General features: G+C 61.9%; 1 protein-coding gene across 3 annotated transcripts in view; it reads left to right on the plus strand.

The window, feature by feature from the left end:
* Positions 1-18,822, plus strand: part of DNMT3A (DNA methyltransferase 3 alpha) — a 48,972-nt gene that overhangs the window by 19,458 nt on the left and 10,692 nt on the right. For 2 of the 3 annotated variants that reach the window (XM_037391961.1, XM_037391964.1), the window contains 4 exons: positions 5,605-5,944; positions 10,415-10,461; positions 11,101-11,247; positions 18,551-18,763. In XM_037391961.1, the coding sequence (XP_037247858.1) occupies positions 5,605-5,944; positions 10,415-10,461; positions 11,101-11,247; positions 18,551-18,763 (747 nt within the window). The remainder of the gene's footprint in view (positions 1-5,604; positions 5,945-10,414; positions 10,462-11,100; positions 11,248-18,550; positions 18,764-18,822) is intronic. The other variant, XM_037391963.1, reaches the window with a different exon arrangement.

An 18,822-nucleotide genomic window follows, 5' to 3' on the forward strand; every position in this document is an offset into this window, starting at 1 on the left:
TCTCCGACTTCACATTTGTGTGTCATGCTTGCACGCATGTCTGCACACAGGGTTGTCACAGGGCCTGGCTCTGCCTGTCACCTGTACACACACACACATCGTGGTCCCCAGCTCTGCCTGGGGCATGCACACACATGTAGCAACACCCACAAGCACCTGTCACAGGCTGTCCCTCCTGCCATGCACACACACACGCGCACACACACACACACACACACATATGTGTCACGGTCCACAGCTCTGCCTGTTTGCACACACAAATGTGTATGAACACCCACCAGTACCCATCACAGGCTGTCCCTGCTGCCATGCATGCACACACACACACAGTTGTCACGCACCCTGTCCCTGCTGTGACACACGCATGTACCACAGCAGCCAGCTCTGCCCATCGTGCACACATGCATGCAGCCGTCACAGGCCCTGGCTCCGCCGGTCTTGCACAAGCGTGTGCATGCACCATCTGCTCCGTGTTCCTGCTGCCAATGGGGACAGGCAGGAGCGAGGGGGTCCCAACGCTGGCCCTGCGCCGCAGCATTGCAGCACAGGGAAGCCAGGCAGGACAGGCAACTCCAGTGTCCCCTCTGCACTGGGGATGTCCTGGTGGACATGAGGAGTGGGGCAGCTGGGTGACATCCCAGCTGGTCTTTGTCCTGAGAGTACCATGGCCATGTGTCATGCTTCTGTGAGTGTTTTGTGGTGTTGTGTCCTGGTCCAGAGGGTTTCATGGCCACTTATTCTGGTCCTGAAGGTGGCATGGCACTGGTCATGGTCCTCATAGTGTCATCTCCATTTGTCTTGTTACTGAGGGTGACATGATGTTGTGTCCTGGTCCTAGCGACATTGTGGTGGTGTGTCCTGGTCCTCAGGGTTTCATGGTTGGACTTGATGATACAGTTGGACTCAATGATCTTAAAGATCTTTTCCAACCTAAATGATTCTATGATTCTGTGGTCATTTGTCTGGGTCCTGAAGGTGTCACAACAGTGTATCCAGGTCCTCATGGTGGCATGTCTTTGTGTCTTGGTCCTAAGGGTGCCATGGCATTGTGTCCAGGTCCTCATGGTGTCTTCTCCACTTGTCTTGGTCTCAAGAGTGCCATGGCATTGTGTCCTGGACGTAAGGGCATCATGGCGGTATGTCCTGGTCCTGAAGGCATGGCAGTGTATCAACATCCCCATGGTGTCATGTCCTTGTGTCCTGGTCCTCAGGGTGCCATGGCTCCATGTCTGGGTCCTCGTGGTGTCATCTCCATTTGTCTTGGTCCTCAGGGTGATGTGGTGTTGTGTTGTGGTCCTAAGGGCGTCATGGCATTGTGTCCTGGTCGTGAAGGTGGCACAGCAGTTGACTGAGGTCCTCATGGTGTCATGTCCTTGTATCCTTGATCCTGAGGGTGCCATGGCATTGTATCCCAAGTCATCATGGTGTCACCTCCATTTGTCTTGGTCCTGAGGGTGCCATGGCATTGTGTCCTGGTCCTAAGGGTGTCATGGCAGATATGTCCTGGTCTTGAAGGTGTCATGGCAGTGTATCCAGGTCCCAATGGTGTCATATCCTTGTGACTTTGTCCTCAGGGTGTCATGGCTCCATGTCCTGATCCTCATGCTGTCACCTCTATTTGTCTTAGTCCTGAGGGTGATATGGCATTGTGTTGTGGTCCTGAAAGTGTCATGGCAGTTATCAAGATCTTCATGGTGTCATGTCCTTGTGTCTTGGTTCTGAGGGTGTTGTGTCATATCCCTGAGGGTGTTCATTGCAACATGACCTGCTCTTCAGGGTGTCATGGCAGTGAGTCTTGGTCCTGAGGGTGTCTTGACCACTTGTCCTGGACCTGAAGCTGCCATGCATTGTGTCCTGGTCCTGAAGGTGCCATAGCCTTGTGTTCTGGTCTTAGAAGTGTCACAGCTCCAAGTCCTAGTCCTTGTGGTGTCACCTCCATTTTGTCTTGGTCCTCAGAGTGTCATTGCAATTTGTCCTGTTTCTGAAGGTGCCCCAGCATTGTGTCCAGGTCCTCTTGGTGTCACATCCTTATATCTTGGTCCTGAGGATGCGTGGATGTGTCTTCTGTTTGCTAAGGGTGTCATGGCTTTGTGTCCTGGTCTAGAGGATGTCATGGCAGTGTGTCCTGTTCCTTAGGCTGTCAGGGCAGCATGTCCTCATCCTGAAGTTGCCAGGATAGTGTATCTGGGTCCTCCTGGTGTCATATACTTGTGTCTTGGTGCTGAGGATGCCATGGATGTGTGTCCTTTTCCTGACTGTCAGGGTGTAGTGTCCAGGTCCAGAGGATGTAATGGCAGCCTGTGTCACGATACCTCAGGGTGTCACAACAGCGTATACAGGTGCTGAAGTTGCCCTGACTTCAGGTAATATCCCGGTCCTCGTGGTGTCGCCTACTTCTGCCCTGGTCCTGTGGGTATCGTGTTCCACTGTCCAAGTCATGAAGATGCCATGTCATTGTGTCATGGTCTTGGGGGTGTTACTGTAACATGGCCTGCTCCTGAGGGTGCTGTGGAAGAGTGTCCTTGTCCTGAGATTGCCATGGTAGAGTGTTGTCATCTTGAAGTTGCCGTGGCATTTTGTTCTGGTCCTAAGGGTGCCATGGCAGTGTATCTTGGTCCTTAGGGTGACACAGTGGTGTATCCTGATCATGAGGGTGTCACATCCATGTGTCCTGTTCCTGAGGGTGACATGGTATTGTGTCCTGGTCCTGAGGGTGCTGTGGCTGCGTGTCCTGGTCCTGAGGAGGCCAGGGCCCCATGTTCTGTTTTTACGGGTGTCACAGCAGTCTGTCCTCATCCTGAAGGTGCCATAGTTGTGTCATGACGGTGCCATGTCGTTGTGTCCTTGTCCTGAGGGTGTCATGTCCATGTGTCCTGGTCCTGAGGATTCCATGGTGTTGCATCCTGGTCCTGAGGATGTCATGGCACCATGTCCTGGTCCTGAGGGCATCGTGGCTGTGTATCCAGGTCCTCACAGTATCACATCCTTGTGTTCTCGTCCTGAGGGTGCCATGCCATTGTGCCCCCTGTTTCTGAGGAGAACTTATTGCAGCCTTTCAGTATATAAAGAGTGCTTATTAGAAAGAGAGGAAGGCTCCTTACCAGGGTCTGCAGTAACAGGACAAGGGGCAACAGTTTTAAACTGAAAGAGGGTAGGGTTGTGTGGGACATGAGAAGAAAATATTTTATTATGAGGGTGGCAAGACACTGGAGCAAGTTGCTCAGAGCGGTTGTGGGTGCCCCATCCCTGGCATTGTTCAAGGCCAGGCTGGACAGGGCTGGGGGCAGCCTGGGCTGGTGGAAGGGGTCCCTGCCTGTGGCAGGGTGGTGGGACTAGATGGTCTTCCAAAGGTCCCTTCCAACCGAAACCATTTTGCGATGCTGTGATTCTGTGATGTCCATGTGTCCAGGCTCTGTGAGTGCCATAGCAGCTTTTCCTGATCCTAAAGATGTCATGGTAGTGTGTCCAGGTCCTGAGGATGCCATGGCTCCATGTCCTTGTCCAGAGGGTACCATGGAAGCATGTCCTAGCCCTGAGAGTGCCTTGGCTGATTGTCCTGGTCCTGAAGGTGTCATAGAGGTGTGTCTTGGTCCTAAAGGTTCTGTGGCAGTGTGTCCTGCTCCTGAGCATGTCATGAGGCCACACCTCGAATCCTGTATTCAGCTTTGGTGTGCAAGTGCAAGACCTTGAGGTGCTGTAGCATGTCCAGAGCAGGACAACAGAGCTGGGGAAGAGGCTGGAGCACCAGTCTGATGAGGAACAGCTGTGGGGACTGGGGGTGTTCAGCCTGGAGAAAAGGAAGCTCAGGGGGAACCTGATCGCTCTCTGTAGCTGCATGACAGGAGGTTGTAACGGGGTTGGTCTCTTCTCCCAAGTCACAAGCAACAGGACAAGAGGAAACAACCTCACGTTGCACCAGGGGAGGGTTAGACTGGATATTGGGAAATATTTCTTCACCAAAAGTGTTGTCCAGCACAGGAACAGGCTGCCCAGGGAGGTGGAGTCACCATCCCTGGAGGGGTTTAAATGACATGTAGATGTGGCACTTAGGGACATGGGTTAGTGGTGGGCTTGGCAGTGCTGAGTTGACAGTTGGACTTGATGATCTTAAACGTCTTTTCCAACCTAAATGAGTCTGTGATTCTATGATGTTGTGATTTGGTACTGAGGGTACTGTGGCTTTTTGTCCTGGTCCTGAGGGTGTCATGGCAAAGTGTCTTTGTCCTGAGGGTGTCTTGACCACTTGTCCTGGCTCTGAAGCTGCCATGCATTGTGTTCTGGTCCTAAGCATGCCATGGCTCCATGTCCTGATCCTCATGGTATCACCTTCATTTTTTTTGGTCATGAGGGTGCTGTGGCATTGTGTCCTGGTCCTCATGGCATCCCCTCCATTTGTCTTGGTCCTGAGGGTGCCGTGGCCATCTGTCCTGGACCTGAGAGTGTCATGACCACTTGTGCTGGTTCTGAGGGTGTCATGGCTTTGTATCGTGGACCTACAGGTGCCATGACAGTGTGTCCTTGTCCTGAGGGTGTCATGGCAGTGTGTCCTGGTACTAATGATGTCATGTCCATGTGTCTTCATCCTGAAAGTGCTGTAGCATTATGTTCTAGTCCTGAGTATATCATGGCCATGTGTCCTTGTCCTGATGGTGTCACTGCAGCATGTCCTGGTCCTGAGGATGTTGTGGCATTGTGTCCTGGTCCTGAGGGCGTCACAGCAGTGTGTCATGGTCCTGAAGGTGTCACGCTAGCATGTCTAGGGCCTTGACGGTGCCATGGCTTTCTGTCCTGGTTTTGAGGTATCCATGGCAGAGTGTCATGGTCCTGAGGATGCCATGGCAATGTATCCTGCTCCTGAGGATTTTCTGGCATGTCCTGTTCCTCAGGGTGCCGTGACAGTGTGTCAGGGTCCTGAGAGTGTCACATCCATGTGTCCCTCTTATGAGGTTGCCATGGGAGCATGTCTTCATCCTTTTGTCCTGTGGCAGTGGTTCCTGGTCCTGACAGCACCATGGCAGCATGTCCTCATCCTGAGGCTATCACAGTACCATTTCCTGTTCCGGATGATCTCATCTCTATATATCCTGGTTCTGTGGATGCCATGGCATTGTGTGATGGTCCTCATGGTGTCATGACACCATGTCCATGTCCTGAGGGATCCATGGACACGTGTCCTGGTCCTGAGGGTGCCATTGCAGACCCATCCCACTGTGGGGTATGCTGCCAGCCTCTGCAGGCATCGACAGCCCGGCACGCCTGAGATGTAAGAGGGGGAATTTGGTCATTTTGGAGTAATGCGCTTCTGTCCCCACATTGTCACTGTGTCATGGAGCTATGTCTCTGGGGGTGTGGGTTGTGGTCCTGGAAATACTCTTCGTGCTGTGACATCTGCAGTGGGGAAGTAGGGTCAGGGCAGGGTGATGGGGACAAGGACAGGGTCTGAATGGGGCCGGCCACCCCAAGGTGATGGAAGGGCTCCTGCCGTGGGATGTGGTGGTGATGGCTGGTGGGGTTCAGGCTGGGGGTGCAGGTGGGGGCACGAGGATGGCCATGCCTCTGCCCAGCAGCACCCATTGCAGCTCCTTTTCCTCTCCTTCTCGGCAGGTGGAAAGCAGTGACACCCCCAAAGACATCGCAGCCGTCCCCAAGTGCCCCCTGCCCTGCCCAGAGGCCAGCCCTGCCGAGCCGCTGCCCAACGGGGACGTGGAGGGGGACGGTGCCCAGTGGAAGGGTGCAGAGGAGGGTGGTGCGAGCCCCAAGGGTGGGCGCTCCGAGGAGGACGAGACGGAGAGCCTGCCAGACGGCGAGACGGGCCAGGCGCTGGAGAATGGCCGCTGCACCCCCAAGGAGGGCCTGGACGCCCCGGCCGATGAGGGTGAGCTGGCCCCTTCCGACCCCCAGAAGAAACGCGGGAGGAGGAAACTCCTGGAGGCCACTGAGAAAAGTAAGACCTTAGCCTTGAGGGCTCCCTGCCACAGGGCTGTGGCTCTGCCCGCGGTCCCACCAGTGCCTGCCACACCTCTCCAGGCGGGGACCCCCGGCCCCCACCACCCTGCCCGGCATGCTGTCCCCGGGAGGGGTCCGGGCTGCAGTGGCTCCTGGTCTGGGGAGCACTGCTGGAGGAGGAGGAAGGGCTGAGCCCCTCAGTGCCACACGGGATTTGGGGTGGGGGCGGCAGATCAGAGCCGGGTGCTGCCCTTGCATGCTTGTCCTGTCACACCGCCCTTTCCACTGGCAGGAACAGGGTAAGCAAGAGGGAAGTTCAGTCCTTGTCCTGCCAGCACAGCCAGTGCAGGTGCCCCGTGGCGTGCAGGGGCCCCGTGGCGCACGCGTGCCCCTGCCTGCATGCGAGCCAGCCCAGGGCATGCCCACCACTGCCAGTGCTTGTGCCGCTTTGCATGGCAGCCCTGCATGTGCCAGGAGCAGAGCGGGAGGTGTGTGCATGGTGCAGTCCTGGGACCATGCTGCCCTGGTGCCGAGGAGGTGCCAGCTCTTGGTGCCAGTGCTGCTCTGGGTGTTGCAGGGAACACATGATTTGGAGGGCTCAGCACCACGCTGGGAGCACCCAGCCGGCAAGCGGCTTGGCAGGGAAGGCCCTGGGGGTCCCAGTGGACACCAAGCCAAGCATGAGCCAGCAGTGGGTCCTTGTGCAATGAAGGCAAATGATGTCCTAGGCTGCATTAGGAGCATTGCCCACCAGTTGAGGAGGACACCTCAAGATGTGCTGGCTCAGTGCTGGGCTCCCCAGCCCGAGAGGGGCATGGCCAGGCTGGAGAGGGTCCAGCGAGGGGCCACCAAGATGCTGTGGGACTGGAGCCCCTCTGCTCTGGGGCAAGGCTGCGGGAGCTGGGACTGCTCAGCCTGGCGCAGGGCAGGCTCAGGGGGTTGGGTCCGTGTCCATAAACACCTGCGGGAGGGTGCCGAGGGGACACAGGCAGCTCTGCCAGCGGTGCCCAGTGCCAGGACCGGAGGTGACGGACCCTAAATGGGTGCCAGGAGGGTCCCTTTGGACCCCAGGACACACTCCTTGGTGTGAGGGTGACATGGGTCCAGGCTGCCCAGAGCAGTGGTGGGGATCTCAGTCCCTAGAGACCCTGGTTGTGGTCCTGGGCAGCAGCTTAGGGCATCCCAGCCTCTGCCAGTCCATGTGTCATGTCTGTGAGCGCAGGTATGGATCCATGTGTGCAGCTTGGGGAGGGCTCCCAGCTCTGCTCCCCCTGCCTGCTGTGAGACCCTCAGCTGCTCTGCAGACCTCAGCACAGCGGACATGGGACACCCGCTCCCCAGTTCGTGCTAGCCCCATATGCTGCCCAGCCATGCCCATGCTCCTGTCTGGGCAGGCAGCGCCATGGGGACCAGGTTCCCAGGGCCACCAGGTGTCCAGACTGCCACTCACTGGGGTCAGGCTTTGCACCCATCCGGTGCCTTCCGTAGCTGTGGCTGCTCACAGGCAGAAGCGGCTGCAGCACAGGCCATAGGGGAGCCAGCCCAGCACTGGCCCTGGCTGCCCCCTGGGCACACACCAGCCTGTGTCCCTGCTGCCACCATCCCTTTGGCTTGAAGGTGCTGGGCAGTGGGATGGGGCAGCATGGACCAGCCATGAGCTGGGATGGGGAGCCACGCCTGCTCCACAGGAGGGGACAGACAGCTGGCAGCAGAGGGGGCACAGAGCTGGGGAGGTCACAGCACTGGCACCACAGGGCACCGCTGAGCAGGAGCAGGGTGGGAATGAGGGGCTTCAGGCTCTGGTTGCTACAGGCTTCTCAACCCAGGTCAGCAGAGAGACCTGCTGCTGGCCGTGCTGAACAGGGCATGGAGACAGGCAAGGAAGGGCTGGGCTGGAGCTGGGGGAGGCTGGGCTGGAGACAAGCAATGCAGATGCTGCTGCAGTCACGAGGCACAAAGCAGGCAGCTGAGGGAGTGGAGAAGCCATAGCTGGCAGCGCAGCACAGATGGTCAGGGGGACCTGTTGCCTGGGCTGGGCATGGGTCATGGTACAGCCGCAGTGCCAGGCTGGCCCTGGTGGCTGAGGGGAGCTGGACCAGATGGGCTGAGCCAGTGGGATTCAGTGCAGCACACCCCAATGTGAAGGCCAGCATGGAGTGGGGTGGAGACAGCTCCAGGGTGCCCTGCCACCAGCTCCTGTGTGCAGCAGAGCTCTGGTTTCAGAGGCCAGCAGCAACAGGCACTGGCTGGAACAGGAGCACAGTGCCCTGAGCACAGTACGTGAGCATCAGTACCATCAACGTGTGTGCTGTGAGCAGGTCAGGCTTCACCTTCCAGACTCAGGCTGGTGTTCATCCCTTTCCCCTCAGCAGTACAGAGCTCATCCTCGTGCGAGGTGGCCTGCCTGCAGGGCCCTTGCATGGTGCTCATCCTTCTGCTCTTCTTGCCTGCATCCCTGCTGCGCAGGCACTTTCTGATTGTGTGGAGGCTCTTCCCTCCCCTCTTCTCTGGTGCTTTCCTGCAAACACAGCCAGTGTCTGCGGCCATGCGCTGCATGCCCTGGCGCTGCTCTGAGGCTTCTCTGCCAGGCTTGGGGCAAGTGCCCTGGTGATGCTGTCAAACTCGTACCCAGTGGTACCCAGAAACTGCCTGGGGGAGCCATGCCAGTGCCAGGAGCTCGCTCCCTTCCCTAGAAGCCATTTCCAGTGCTTCAGCTATATCTGCGGTGAGGTTAGTGGCAGCATCATCGTCTTCCAGCAGCAGGCTTGCCTCCTGCCAGATCTTCTTCTGCTCCTTGGTCCTTCAGCTCCTGCTGCCTCATGCCTGGCTGGCCAGCGGGCTCTCCCGAGCATCCTTCACCCGCTCACCCAGCACTCCTGCACCCAGCGCTGGTTCCTCCTTGCACATTGGCTTTTCACCTCTCATTGCCCAGCACAGGGCTGATCTTCCAGCACTGCCTAAGCATGACTTACCAGCCATCCCGCCAGCTCTGCACCCCTTTGCTCTCCCCCCCAGTTCTGTCCCTGCCAAAATCCCTGGTGGAGAAGGTCTCGGTGAGGGTTCTGCTGTCTGTTGGTAGCTCTGTGTCCTGTCCCAGCAGCACAGCTAGCTGGCAGAGAGCACATGGCATGGCACTGCTGCAGGTGCTGGGACGGGCAGGAGCTGAGGCCAGGGCCTTTGCCGAGCGCCAGCCATGTACAGGATGCTCAGGCAGTGAGCTGTAGCAGCAGGAAGGTGCGGCAGCAGCCCCGCTACTGGTTACAGCCGGGTGCTGGGCTGTACACCCCACAGCCGCACAGCAGGCAGTGCAGCAGAGGCAGGGGGGATGCTGGCTGCATGTCCCCAGTATAGTCAGTGTCCCCCAGTTTGGCGAGTCCCAGTGCCTGGGTTGCCGAACTCAGTGATGGAGAGACCCAGCATCTCAGAACAGGCCAGGACCCCTCTGCTGTGCCTGAGTTTCCCCACCTGACATCCCCATGCCTGTGGGCAGGACTGGGAGGACAGGTTGGCTGGGTACCCCCAGGGCACTCACACATTCCTATGCCTGGCACAGACCAGAAAGCTGCTGTCCCCCCTAGTATACCCCAGTGTCCCCCAGCACTCAGAGCAGGGCTTTTGGCCATGCTCCTCCTCAGTCCTCACTGCTTCTGGGGCAGGGGCCAGCTGCTGCAGTGGGGTCGAAGTCCCCCTGTGCCAGCAGTAAGGGACTGCCCAGGTGTCACGCAGGGCTGGGGGGCATGTGGGGGCGCTGCAGCACAGCCCAAGGACCCAGGGGACATTGCACCCTGCAGCAAAAAGGGCACCTGTTCAGCTGGCAAGTGGGGATCCCAGCCAAGCCGCTCACCTGCAGCCCACATCTGTGCCCAAGCAGCCAGTGCCCAGCAGCCCAGGTGAAGCACAGAGGAGTGCTGGCACCTATGGTGCATGGACCCACTGGCCCCAGCGCTGCCTGCAGCAAGACACGGGTGGGTGGGTGCCCCCACATGTGCACTCCAGCATGCCCCACACTTTGGCCTTGCTGCCCCCACTTGGCCCCGGCCCCCAGCAGCTTGGGGTGCACCGAGTTTTGCAACCCCAGAAACGGTCAGGGTTATTTTTAGTCACTTCCCTGGCAGCAGCTCAGCACGTACCTGCGGTGTGCGAAATGTGCCGATAGCACAGGAAGCCAGCAGGGCTCCACGTGCTTCCCCTGCCCGCCCTGGCCCTGGTGGGAGCTGCTCCCCCAGACTCCCTGGTTGGGGTGTGGGGAGGGGGCACAGGAACAGCCAGCTCACATCCCAGCAGCTGGCATCCCCCAGGGAACACAGCCCAGGCCACGCATGGCAGTGATGAGTGCCATTCCCTGGCTCCCAACCAGGCTGGGGATTCCCAGGTGGGCCCCCTTCTCCCCCACAGGGGCCTGGGTGCCCTGCCCTGTAGCACTGAGCTGATGCCCCCAGCTGATGGCTTCTCTCTGTTCTGTGTGCAGGCAAGGAAGAGAAGGAAGAAAACAACTTTGACACCCTGAAAATGGAGGCAAGTATGTCCCGGGGCTGGGCCCCCACCGCAGGCTGCACCGAGGCACCCGCAGGAGATGGGCACCAGACAGCCCACTGGCCAGCACGGTGCTCCCCGTGCCCGCAGGGACCAGCGTTCCCCGATCCCTCAGAGTCAGCGGCCCTGGGGGACCTGCAGGGACAGAGGTCCTGGGCTCCTGCGCCCCAGCACAGCCAGGCACCAGGCAGCACCTGCCTCTCTGCTGGGGACCAGATGGCACCGAGCTGTGGCCAGGCCAGTAACACCCCCCTCCGTCCAGCCGTCTGTGGGATGGTGCTTGCTCGAGCTGACTCCATGCCTCCCCCAGCACATCAGCCTGGGGCAGAGCCATGCCCGGGATGGTGACAGCGGCACCCATCCAGGTCCTGGTGCTGGCCAGAGCGTGTGTGTGCACACATGTGCGCACCTGGGCAGGCAGTGCCCCCTGAGCAGTCTCCCCTGCCGGTCCCAGCCTGCACAAGTGGGGTGCCCACCTCCAGCCCCCGCAGGCAGCTCCGCTCTGTCCCCTCAGAGCCCAGCCTGTCCCGGGCCTCGGCTCCCACCATGCTGCTGTCCCCAGTGCCCGCAGCAGTGCTGTGGCTGCAGCCTTCAGCCTCCTCTCTCTCCCTTCGGCGGCAGGGCTCCCGCGGGCGGCTGCGTGGCGGGCTGGGCTGGGAGTCGAGCCTGCGGCAGAGGCCGATGCAGCGGCACACCTTCCAAGCTGGGGACCCATACTACATCAGCAAGAGGAAGCGGGACGAGTGGCTGGCCCGCTGGAAGAGAGAGGTAAGGAGCCAGATGCTGCCAGAGAGGATGGGGAGGAGGGGCACCATGGCATGGTGGTGATGCTGGCGTGGGGTGGGCTGCATGGTGCTGCAAGTCTAAGCACCCCAAGCCCCTTGGTGTCTAGCTGTCTCCAAGGCTGCCACAGCTAACTGCAGCATCGCTAATGACAGCAGGCAGAGGTCCGGCAAAACATGGCATGCACGGAGCACTCTGCCAGACACTGGCAGTGCCGGGGTAACCAGCTGCATGAGGGGCGCTCAGCTCAGGGTGAGGGCTAGGATGGGCAGCCCCAGTGCAGAGCACCCCAACCTGTACCGTGCCGTGGGGCTGGAGGTGGAGCAGGCACTCCCCGTGGGACCACCGTGGTGGTGCCACTGCCCTGCCTGCACCCAACTTAAATGCCATGGCCAAGGCGGGCATCTTCACTTCTCGTGCCTGTGCCCTTACGCGGGGGGCACCATAAGGCAGGGGCCGGGGGCCCAGTGTGTGCAGCCACTGGTGCAGGGGCCCTGCTGGTGTGGGCAGCACAAGGCCCTTCCTTCTTCTGTGGGATGTGTCAAGGGGTGTGCCAGGATGTGCCATTCCTGCCAGTTTCACAGGGAACCAGCATGTGCCATGACACAGCCAAAATCAGCAAAGGTGAGGGCAGCAGCAGCAGCGGGAGCCTGGCGCAGGCGCAGGGCTGCAGGCAGGCCACGGTGCTGACGGCCACTCAGGGGGTTGCCATGGGGCAGGGGCTCTGCGGGCACCCCAGGGGTCTTGTCCCCACCAGCATCCCCACTGCTACCCCATCGCCTCACTCTCCGCGTTGTTGCCTGCTGCCAGCAGGTCTCCCTGGCAACAGGTCCCCTTGTGCCACCACCACTCCCGATGCTATTTATAGCCCTGCGCCGCTAAGCACCATCATGCTGGCACTGCTTGGCAATGGGGGGAGGCTGGCATGGCTGGGGCATCCTGCATGGCACAGCTGGCACAGCCACAGTGTCTTCATGGGGCACAGAGCATGGCTGGCATGGCCACAGCATCCCCATGGGGCACAGGGCATGTCTACAGTGGCCCTGTGGGGTGCAGGACATGGCTGGCACAGCCACAGTGTCCCCGTGGAGCACAGAGCACAGCTGGCACAGCCACGATTCCCCATGGGGCACAGGGCACAGCCACAATTCTCCATGGGGCACAGGGTACCACTGGCATAGCCGCAGCGTCCCCGTGGACCACACAGGTCATGGCTGGCACAGCCACAGTGTCCCCATGGGGCACAGGGCACAGCCACAGTATCCCCATGGGCACAGGGCACATCTACAGTGTCCCTGTGGAGTGCAGGTCATGGCTGGCACAGCCACAGTGTCCCTGTGGGGCACAGGGTACCACTGGCACAGCCTGGCTGGCACAGCTGTGGTGTCCCTGTGGGGCACAAGGCACTGCTGGCATGGCCACAGTGTCCCAATGGGTTGCAGCATGACTGGCACGGCAGCAGTGTACCCCTGGAGCGCAGGGCACGGCTGGCACAGACACAGAGTCCCCATGGGGTGCAGAGTATGGCTGGCACAGTCTCCGTGTCCCTATGGGGCGCAGGGCACAGCTGGCACAGGCACAGTATCACTGTGGGGTGCAGGGCATGGCTGGCATGACCACAGTGTCCCCACAGGGCACAGGGCATGGCTGGCACAGCCACAGTCTCCACGGACCACGCAGGGCATGGCTGGTACAGGGCACAGCTGGCACAGCTGGGGTGGCCATGTCAGGGGATCTTGTGGATCAGCAGTTCCTGGGGTGGCCAGCGTGGGCACAGGGGGTCCCGCCGCCCCAGTGGAGCTGGCAGCCAGCGGTGTGGGGGGAGCACCGCCAGCCCCAGGGGCTGAGTGTGGCTGCTGCCCACAGGCAGAGCTTTAGCCAGGCACAGGGTGGGCTGGCAGAGCCGTGGGTTTCCTGTGGGGTGTCCCGGCCAGGGTGGGCACCCGGCGCACACTCGGGCTGTGTGCCAGGAGCCATGTTTGCCAAAATCATGCTTGTGGTCAGGGCCTGCAGCCCCTGCCCTGCAAGAGGTGGGGAGGGCAGGGGGGGCACCAGCCATGCAGGCGTTCGCCTGCCACCACAGCGCGGCGCAGCCCTCGGTGCAGCCACGCTCCGGCCACCGGCAGCAGTGCAGCGGCCACCGGTGCCATGCATGGACCCCTGCGCTGCAGGCCATGGGGCAGCGGTGACTGCCCTGGCAGCCCCCAGCCTCACAGCCCCCTGCCCCTGCCCACACTGTGTGCCGGCCAGTGCAGGCAGCTGCTGGCCATGCTGTGCCATGTGGAGCATGTGGGGCAAACTGCGGCGCAGCGTGGCCGGGGAGGTTGGTGGTTGCAGCCACTGAGTAACAATTTTCCAACATACGGTTCACTCGCCAAAACAAATGTAGATTCAGGTCAGCCAAAATCACTTGTCAGCCAAAAATAATTGGGAAAAAATGCTAAAAAAGTCAAAATACTTATTTTGAGGAGTCTCTCATTCTCAAACAATGCTGAATTTAGCCGCGTTTATTTCCGTTATTTTTCTAATAAGAATAAGTGTTTTCTTTTCATTACGGGAGAAAGCCTGAAATGTTTTCAGGCTGGATCAGCCTTTTTCCCCCCATCGCAGCTGACAACCACCAGCAAGCTGCATGCCCAGCACCAATTGTCACTTGCTGGTGGTGTCAGCGACAGAGTCCCCAAGGATTGGGGATGGGCCATGCCACCCACAGCCCTTGCGGCTCCGTCACGGGGAGAGCCATACCCTTTCCCTCCCTCCAGTGAGCTCCCTGTGCCAGCCGCGGTGCTGGCTGTGCCACAGTACAGCACTGGCTCTGCCCCCAAGGGATTTGCTTCTTCGGTGGTGCCAGGGTCCTGGAGGGCTGGGGGACAGGAAGCCCTCCCCAGGAAGGGACCCCCATGGCATGGCCCCAGCCCTTGTCTCGCCACACTGCAGCCCTTTGGCACTGGCTGTTTCCTGCTTGCTGAGGTCCCCAGACCTGTAATCAGTCAGCTCGGAGGCATATTTTTAGTGAGCGCAGCAGGCTGGCACCATCCCCTTGGCCAGGCATGGCCACTCCTCATCCCTGGATGGTGTCAGGGCTTCCCTTGCCAGGCACTGGGCACAACCCCGTGCCACCCATGGCAGGGACACCCACTACCCATGCCCCAGCACGCCAGCGCTGTTGGCATGGGCAGAGGCTGCCTGGCAGGGTCCCAGTAGCTCAGCTAGGGTCACCAGCCCTGCTGCAGTGGGGACAGGGACAGCGTGGTCCCCTCTAGCCTTCCCTCCTCTTCCTCACCCCCAACAGCCTCCGAGGGCCATCACTGCCCCTCACCAGCCCCAGTGCTGCAGCTGGAACAGTAATGTACAGCTCTGGGCACTGTCCCTTGCCCGTCTGTGCTGGGACACCCTCAGCCAGGCCCTGGTGTCAGCGGGTGAGCCCCTACCCTGTGCTAGCGTGGGGCAGGGATGGGGCAGGGGACAGAGGTAGGATGAAGATGGAGATGGGATGAAGATAAGATGGAGATGGAGATGGGGCAGTGGATGGAGATGAGGATGGGGATGGAAATGAGGATGGGGGTGGGGCAAGGACAGGGCCAGGGAATGGGGGTGGAGATGGGATGAACTTGAAGATGGGGGTGAGGATGGGGGTGGGGCAAGGACAAGGACTTGGAATGGGGATGGGGAGGGCATGAAGATGGGGGTGGGGGTGGGGTAAGGACAAGGACGGGGATGGGGATGGGAATGAGGATGGTCGTGGAGGTAGAGCAGGGGCTGGGCAGAGCTGCCTGTGTCTGTAGGCGCAGGAAGGCAGGCGTTGGGTTGATCGTCTGGATGTGCCCTTCACCTGGAGCTCCAGTTTATCTATAACGACCGGTGGATGGGCGATTTCCTCCCTCTGCCCTACTCCTGCCTCTCCCCGGGGACAAAGCAGAAGCACTCCCACAGCGGCACCCGGCAGCTTTGTCCCCTCCACTTTTCTTCCTCTTCCCCTTTGCCTCCTCCTTGGCTGCAGCCTTCCTCGGGTGCCCCTGGGTCCCTCCTGGCTCTTCCCACATCCCCAGCCCCCATGGGTGCCCCACACCGGGGTTTCCCTGCCCAAGGGTGCGCCAGCTGCACCCCCCCGGCCATGCTCCTGATCCACCCCATCCTCTGGCTGGGGCTGAGTTCAGGTCCAGATAATTTTATTCCAGGTCCCCAAAGGTCTGGCACGGCCAAGGGGTGCTGGAGGGGACAGGCTGCCCATGGGCTGCCATCACTCCACTGTGACCCCCAGAGGCTGAGGCTGTTTGCCTGGCACTGGGGTGCAGCCGATGTTGGGGGTCCCCAGGGGGCTAGCAGCCTTGGGGCAGGTGTTTTAGCCAAGGTGCTGCAGCACCGGCCCCAGTACCCCTTGGCCTGGGTGGGGGTCTGCAGGGCCGGGCCAGAGGGCTCTGCTAGCACACAATCCCCAGCCTTCCCACTGGGGGCAGCCCCATGCCCCGGGGGTGACAGCCATCAGCGGCTTTGTCCCCTCCACTCTGCAACACAAAGGGGACCCGGAGCTCCGGAGCTACCTCTCTGTGGGACATCTCCTGCCTGGGGGTCCTGGGGGACTCCTGGCCCAGGGCTGTCTGGGAAGGCAGTGGCAGCAGGCTGGGGGGCTGGCAGGGGACAGGCCGGGGAGGGGGGAAGGCAGGCATCCCAAGCATGTCCCGTCACAGCTGCGGTGGCAGCTCCCGCATGGGCTCCCTGCTCTGCTCTGCATCGTTGAAAAACTTGTGCCCTAAAACACCCCACCACGGTAGGAGGGCAGCGGCAGCACCTCACGGCACCCGTGCCTCAGCTGAGACCTGCACCCTGCGCATGGGTGCTGTGAGAGGGCTGCCCGAGCCCCGCGGCAGCTCAGTGCTCCAGTCTGGGGGCCCACCTGCCACCGGCTGTGGGAGAGGAGAGGGGACACGGTGGAGCCCGTGCTTGGCCTTGACACCGTGCACAGCCCCTGCGGCTGCAGCCGGCAGTGCCCAGCCTGGCCTGGCTGCTAAGACAGAGTCCAGGTACACGGCATGGCACAGGCAGTGTCACTGCTGGGGATGGTCCTTGGGGTGGCTGGCTGCTGAGGGGACAGGTACCCTGGCTGCAGGGGGTCTGGGTGTCGAGGGCTGTGCCTTGGGGGTCCAGAGCCAGGGGAACAGGCTGTGCGGTGTGTTTGCTCTCGTGCAGTGGGACAGCTGGCTCTTAGGGGACATGCCAGGGATGTGCCAGCACTGGGGGATGTGCTGGGGGACAGGCGGTCATTAGGGGGCCGGTTTTGGGGTATCTGGGTCTGCACCTCAGCAGCCACGGGCAGGGGCAGCCTGTGGTAGGGAGCCCACTGTCCCCATGCTGGTCCGCCATGGCCTCTGGGATGGGGAGCTGCTGGGATGCAGCCTGCAGGTGGGCCTGGGCTGGAACAGCTGAGTCTGACCAGACCAGTGCTGTACCGGTGTGTGCTGGGGGCTGAACCGGGGACTGCGGCCCCAGACCAGTGCTGTGTTGGTGTGTGCTGGTGGGCTGAATTGGGTGATGTGGGCCCAGACCAGTGCTATGTTGGTGTGTGCTGGTAGGCAGAACTGAGTGCTGTGGTCCCAGACCAGTGCTGTGTCGTTGTATGCTGGTGGGTCTGGACTGGGTGCTGTGGTCCCAGACCAGTGCTGTTGTGACTCTGGAATGAACTGGGTGCTGTGGTCCCAGACTGGTGCCGTGTCAGTGCATGCAGATGTGCCAAGCCAGGCCAGCTGCTCCCAGACCAGTGTCTGTAGTGGGCCACACTGGTGCAGCTGGTGCCAGCCGGTCCCCAACTGGTGTGTGGCACTGGGGTGCTCGGGGCAGGCCCTGCCAGCGCGGCCGGACGGGCAGGGCCCTCAGGGCAGATTCCAGCCGTGCCGGGCCGAGCCCCCCGGGCCGCCCCCCGCCCCGTCCCGCCGCACAAAGGGGCCGTGGGGCCGCGGCCCCGGGATAAAAGGCGGCGCGGCGCGGCGCGGCCCAGCTCGGACGAGGCCGCTGAGAGCCGCGGGCCGGGCAGGGCGAGCGCGGAGCCCCCGCTGCTGCCTGGGGCCGGGCCTGAGGAGCGGGAAGGAGCTGGAGCGGGCCGGGCCGGGCCGGACTGCGCGGGAGCGGGCCCGGGGAGACGGCGGAGCCCAGCCGAGCGGCACCGGGCCACGGTGAGAGACACCAACGAGCGGCGCCCAGTCGAGCCGGCCCGAACTGAGCCGAGCCGACCCGAGCGGAGCCGATGCGGGCCGAGCCGAGTTGCCGAGCCGGGCCGGGCCGGGCCGAGCGGAGCCAAGCCGGGCCGAGCCGCGGGCAGGGGGCCGGGCCGGGCTGTCCCCCCGGCGCCGCGCGGCCCCTCCCCGCCGCAGCCAACCAGCCGGGCCGGGAGGCACCATGTGACCCGGGGAGCCCAGACAAAGAACCGCCGGCCCTGCCGGCTCGGCTCGGCTCAGTTCGGCTCGGCTCGGCCCAGCCCGCGGCGGCGCCCAGCCCGCATGGGTAGGTGGCCACCGTGGGGAGGACGGCTCGGCTCGGCTCGGCTCGGCTGATCCCGGCACTTCCCGGCCGCAGGGCAAGGCTGGTCCTGGCTCGGTTGAGCTGAAGTGTCCCGGCTGGGCCCCGCGGCACGGCACGGCACGGCTCAGCCTGCGGGCGCGGCTCGGCACGGCCAGCGCCGCTCAGCACACTGGGTCCGGGGGCGGGGGAGGGCTGGGGACCGGGAGGGTGACAACAGGGGTGCTGGGGCTGTCCCGGGATGGGTCCTGGCAGGAGCCTGGCTGCCGGGGGTCTCCGGGAATGGAGCTATACCCCGGGGCGGGGGCTGGGGATACCCTTGGGTGGGTCAGGAGGGTCCAGGGGGCTGGGAGCTGGGGACCCGTGTGGCAGCGGGGCCGGGCCAGCCCTCCCGGCAGGGACGGGATGATGTGCAAGGATCCAGGACTGGTCCCATCGCTCCTCAGGCATCGTGGGGTGGCCAGGGGCCAGGAGCAGGGACAACCCCCCAGGTGGGGGCAGAACCAGGGCAGGGAGTTGCCATCTTCCCCAGAGCCACCCCCAGCAGCTTTGCAGATGCTCCCCAAGCCACCCCCCACCCCAGCCACAGAGGGAAACTGAGGCACAGGAACACGGGGGACCCCCCCAAGCTGCACCAGGCAGGGTGGCGATTGGTGGCTGCAGCTGGACTGCCAGGGTGCAGCCCCCCAAGCTGGGCTGGCCCAGGGCCCCCCACCCCGGGGCTGCAGGTGAGCGGTGCCCCACAGCCCTGCCCTGACCACTGTGTGCCCCCCCACAGGCGGAGAAGAAGGCGAAGGTGATTGCCGTGATGAATGTTGTGGAGGAGACGCCGCGGGCAGAGCCCCAGAAGGAGGAGGAGGCCAGCCCCCCCACCTCACAGCAGCCCACTGACCCAGCTTCACCCAATGTGGCCACCACGCCTGAGCCAGTGGTGGCTGACGCCGTGGACAAGAACACCTCCAAGTCAGCTGATGATGAGCCCGAGTATGAGGTGAGGGCAGGGCTGGCTGGGAAAGGGGGGGGTGTGCTGGTCTGCTGCCCCCCAGGGAC

Source organism: Falco rusticolus, chromosome 6 (genome assembly GCF_015220075.1).
Source record: "Falco rusticolus isolate bFalRus1 chromosome 6, bFalRus1.pri, whole genome shotgun sequence".
Classification (NCBI taxonomy): domain Eukaryota; kingdom Metazoa; phylum Chordata; class Aves; order Falconiformes; family Falconidae; genus Falco; species Falco rusticolus.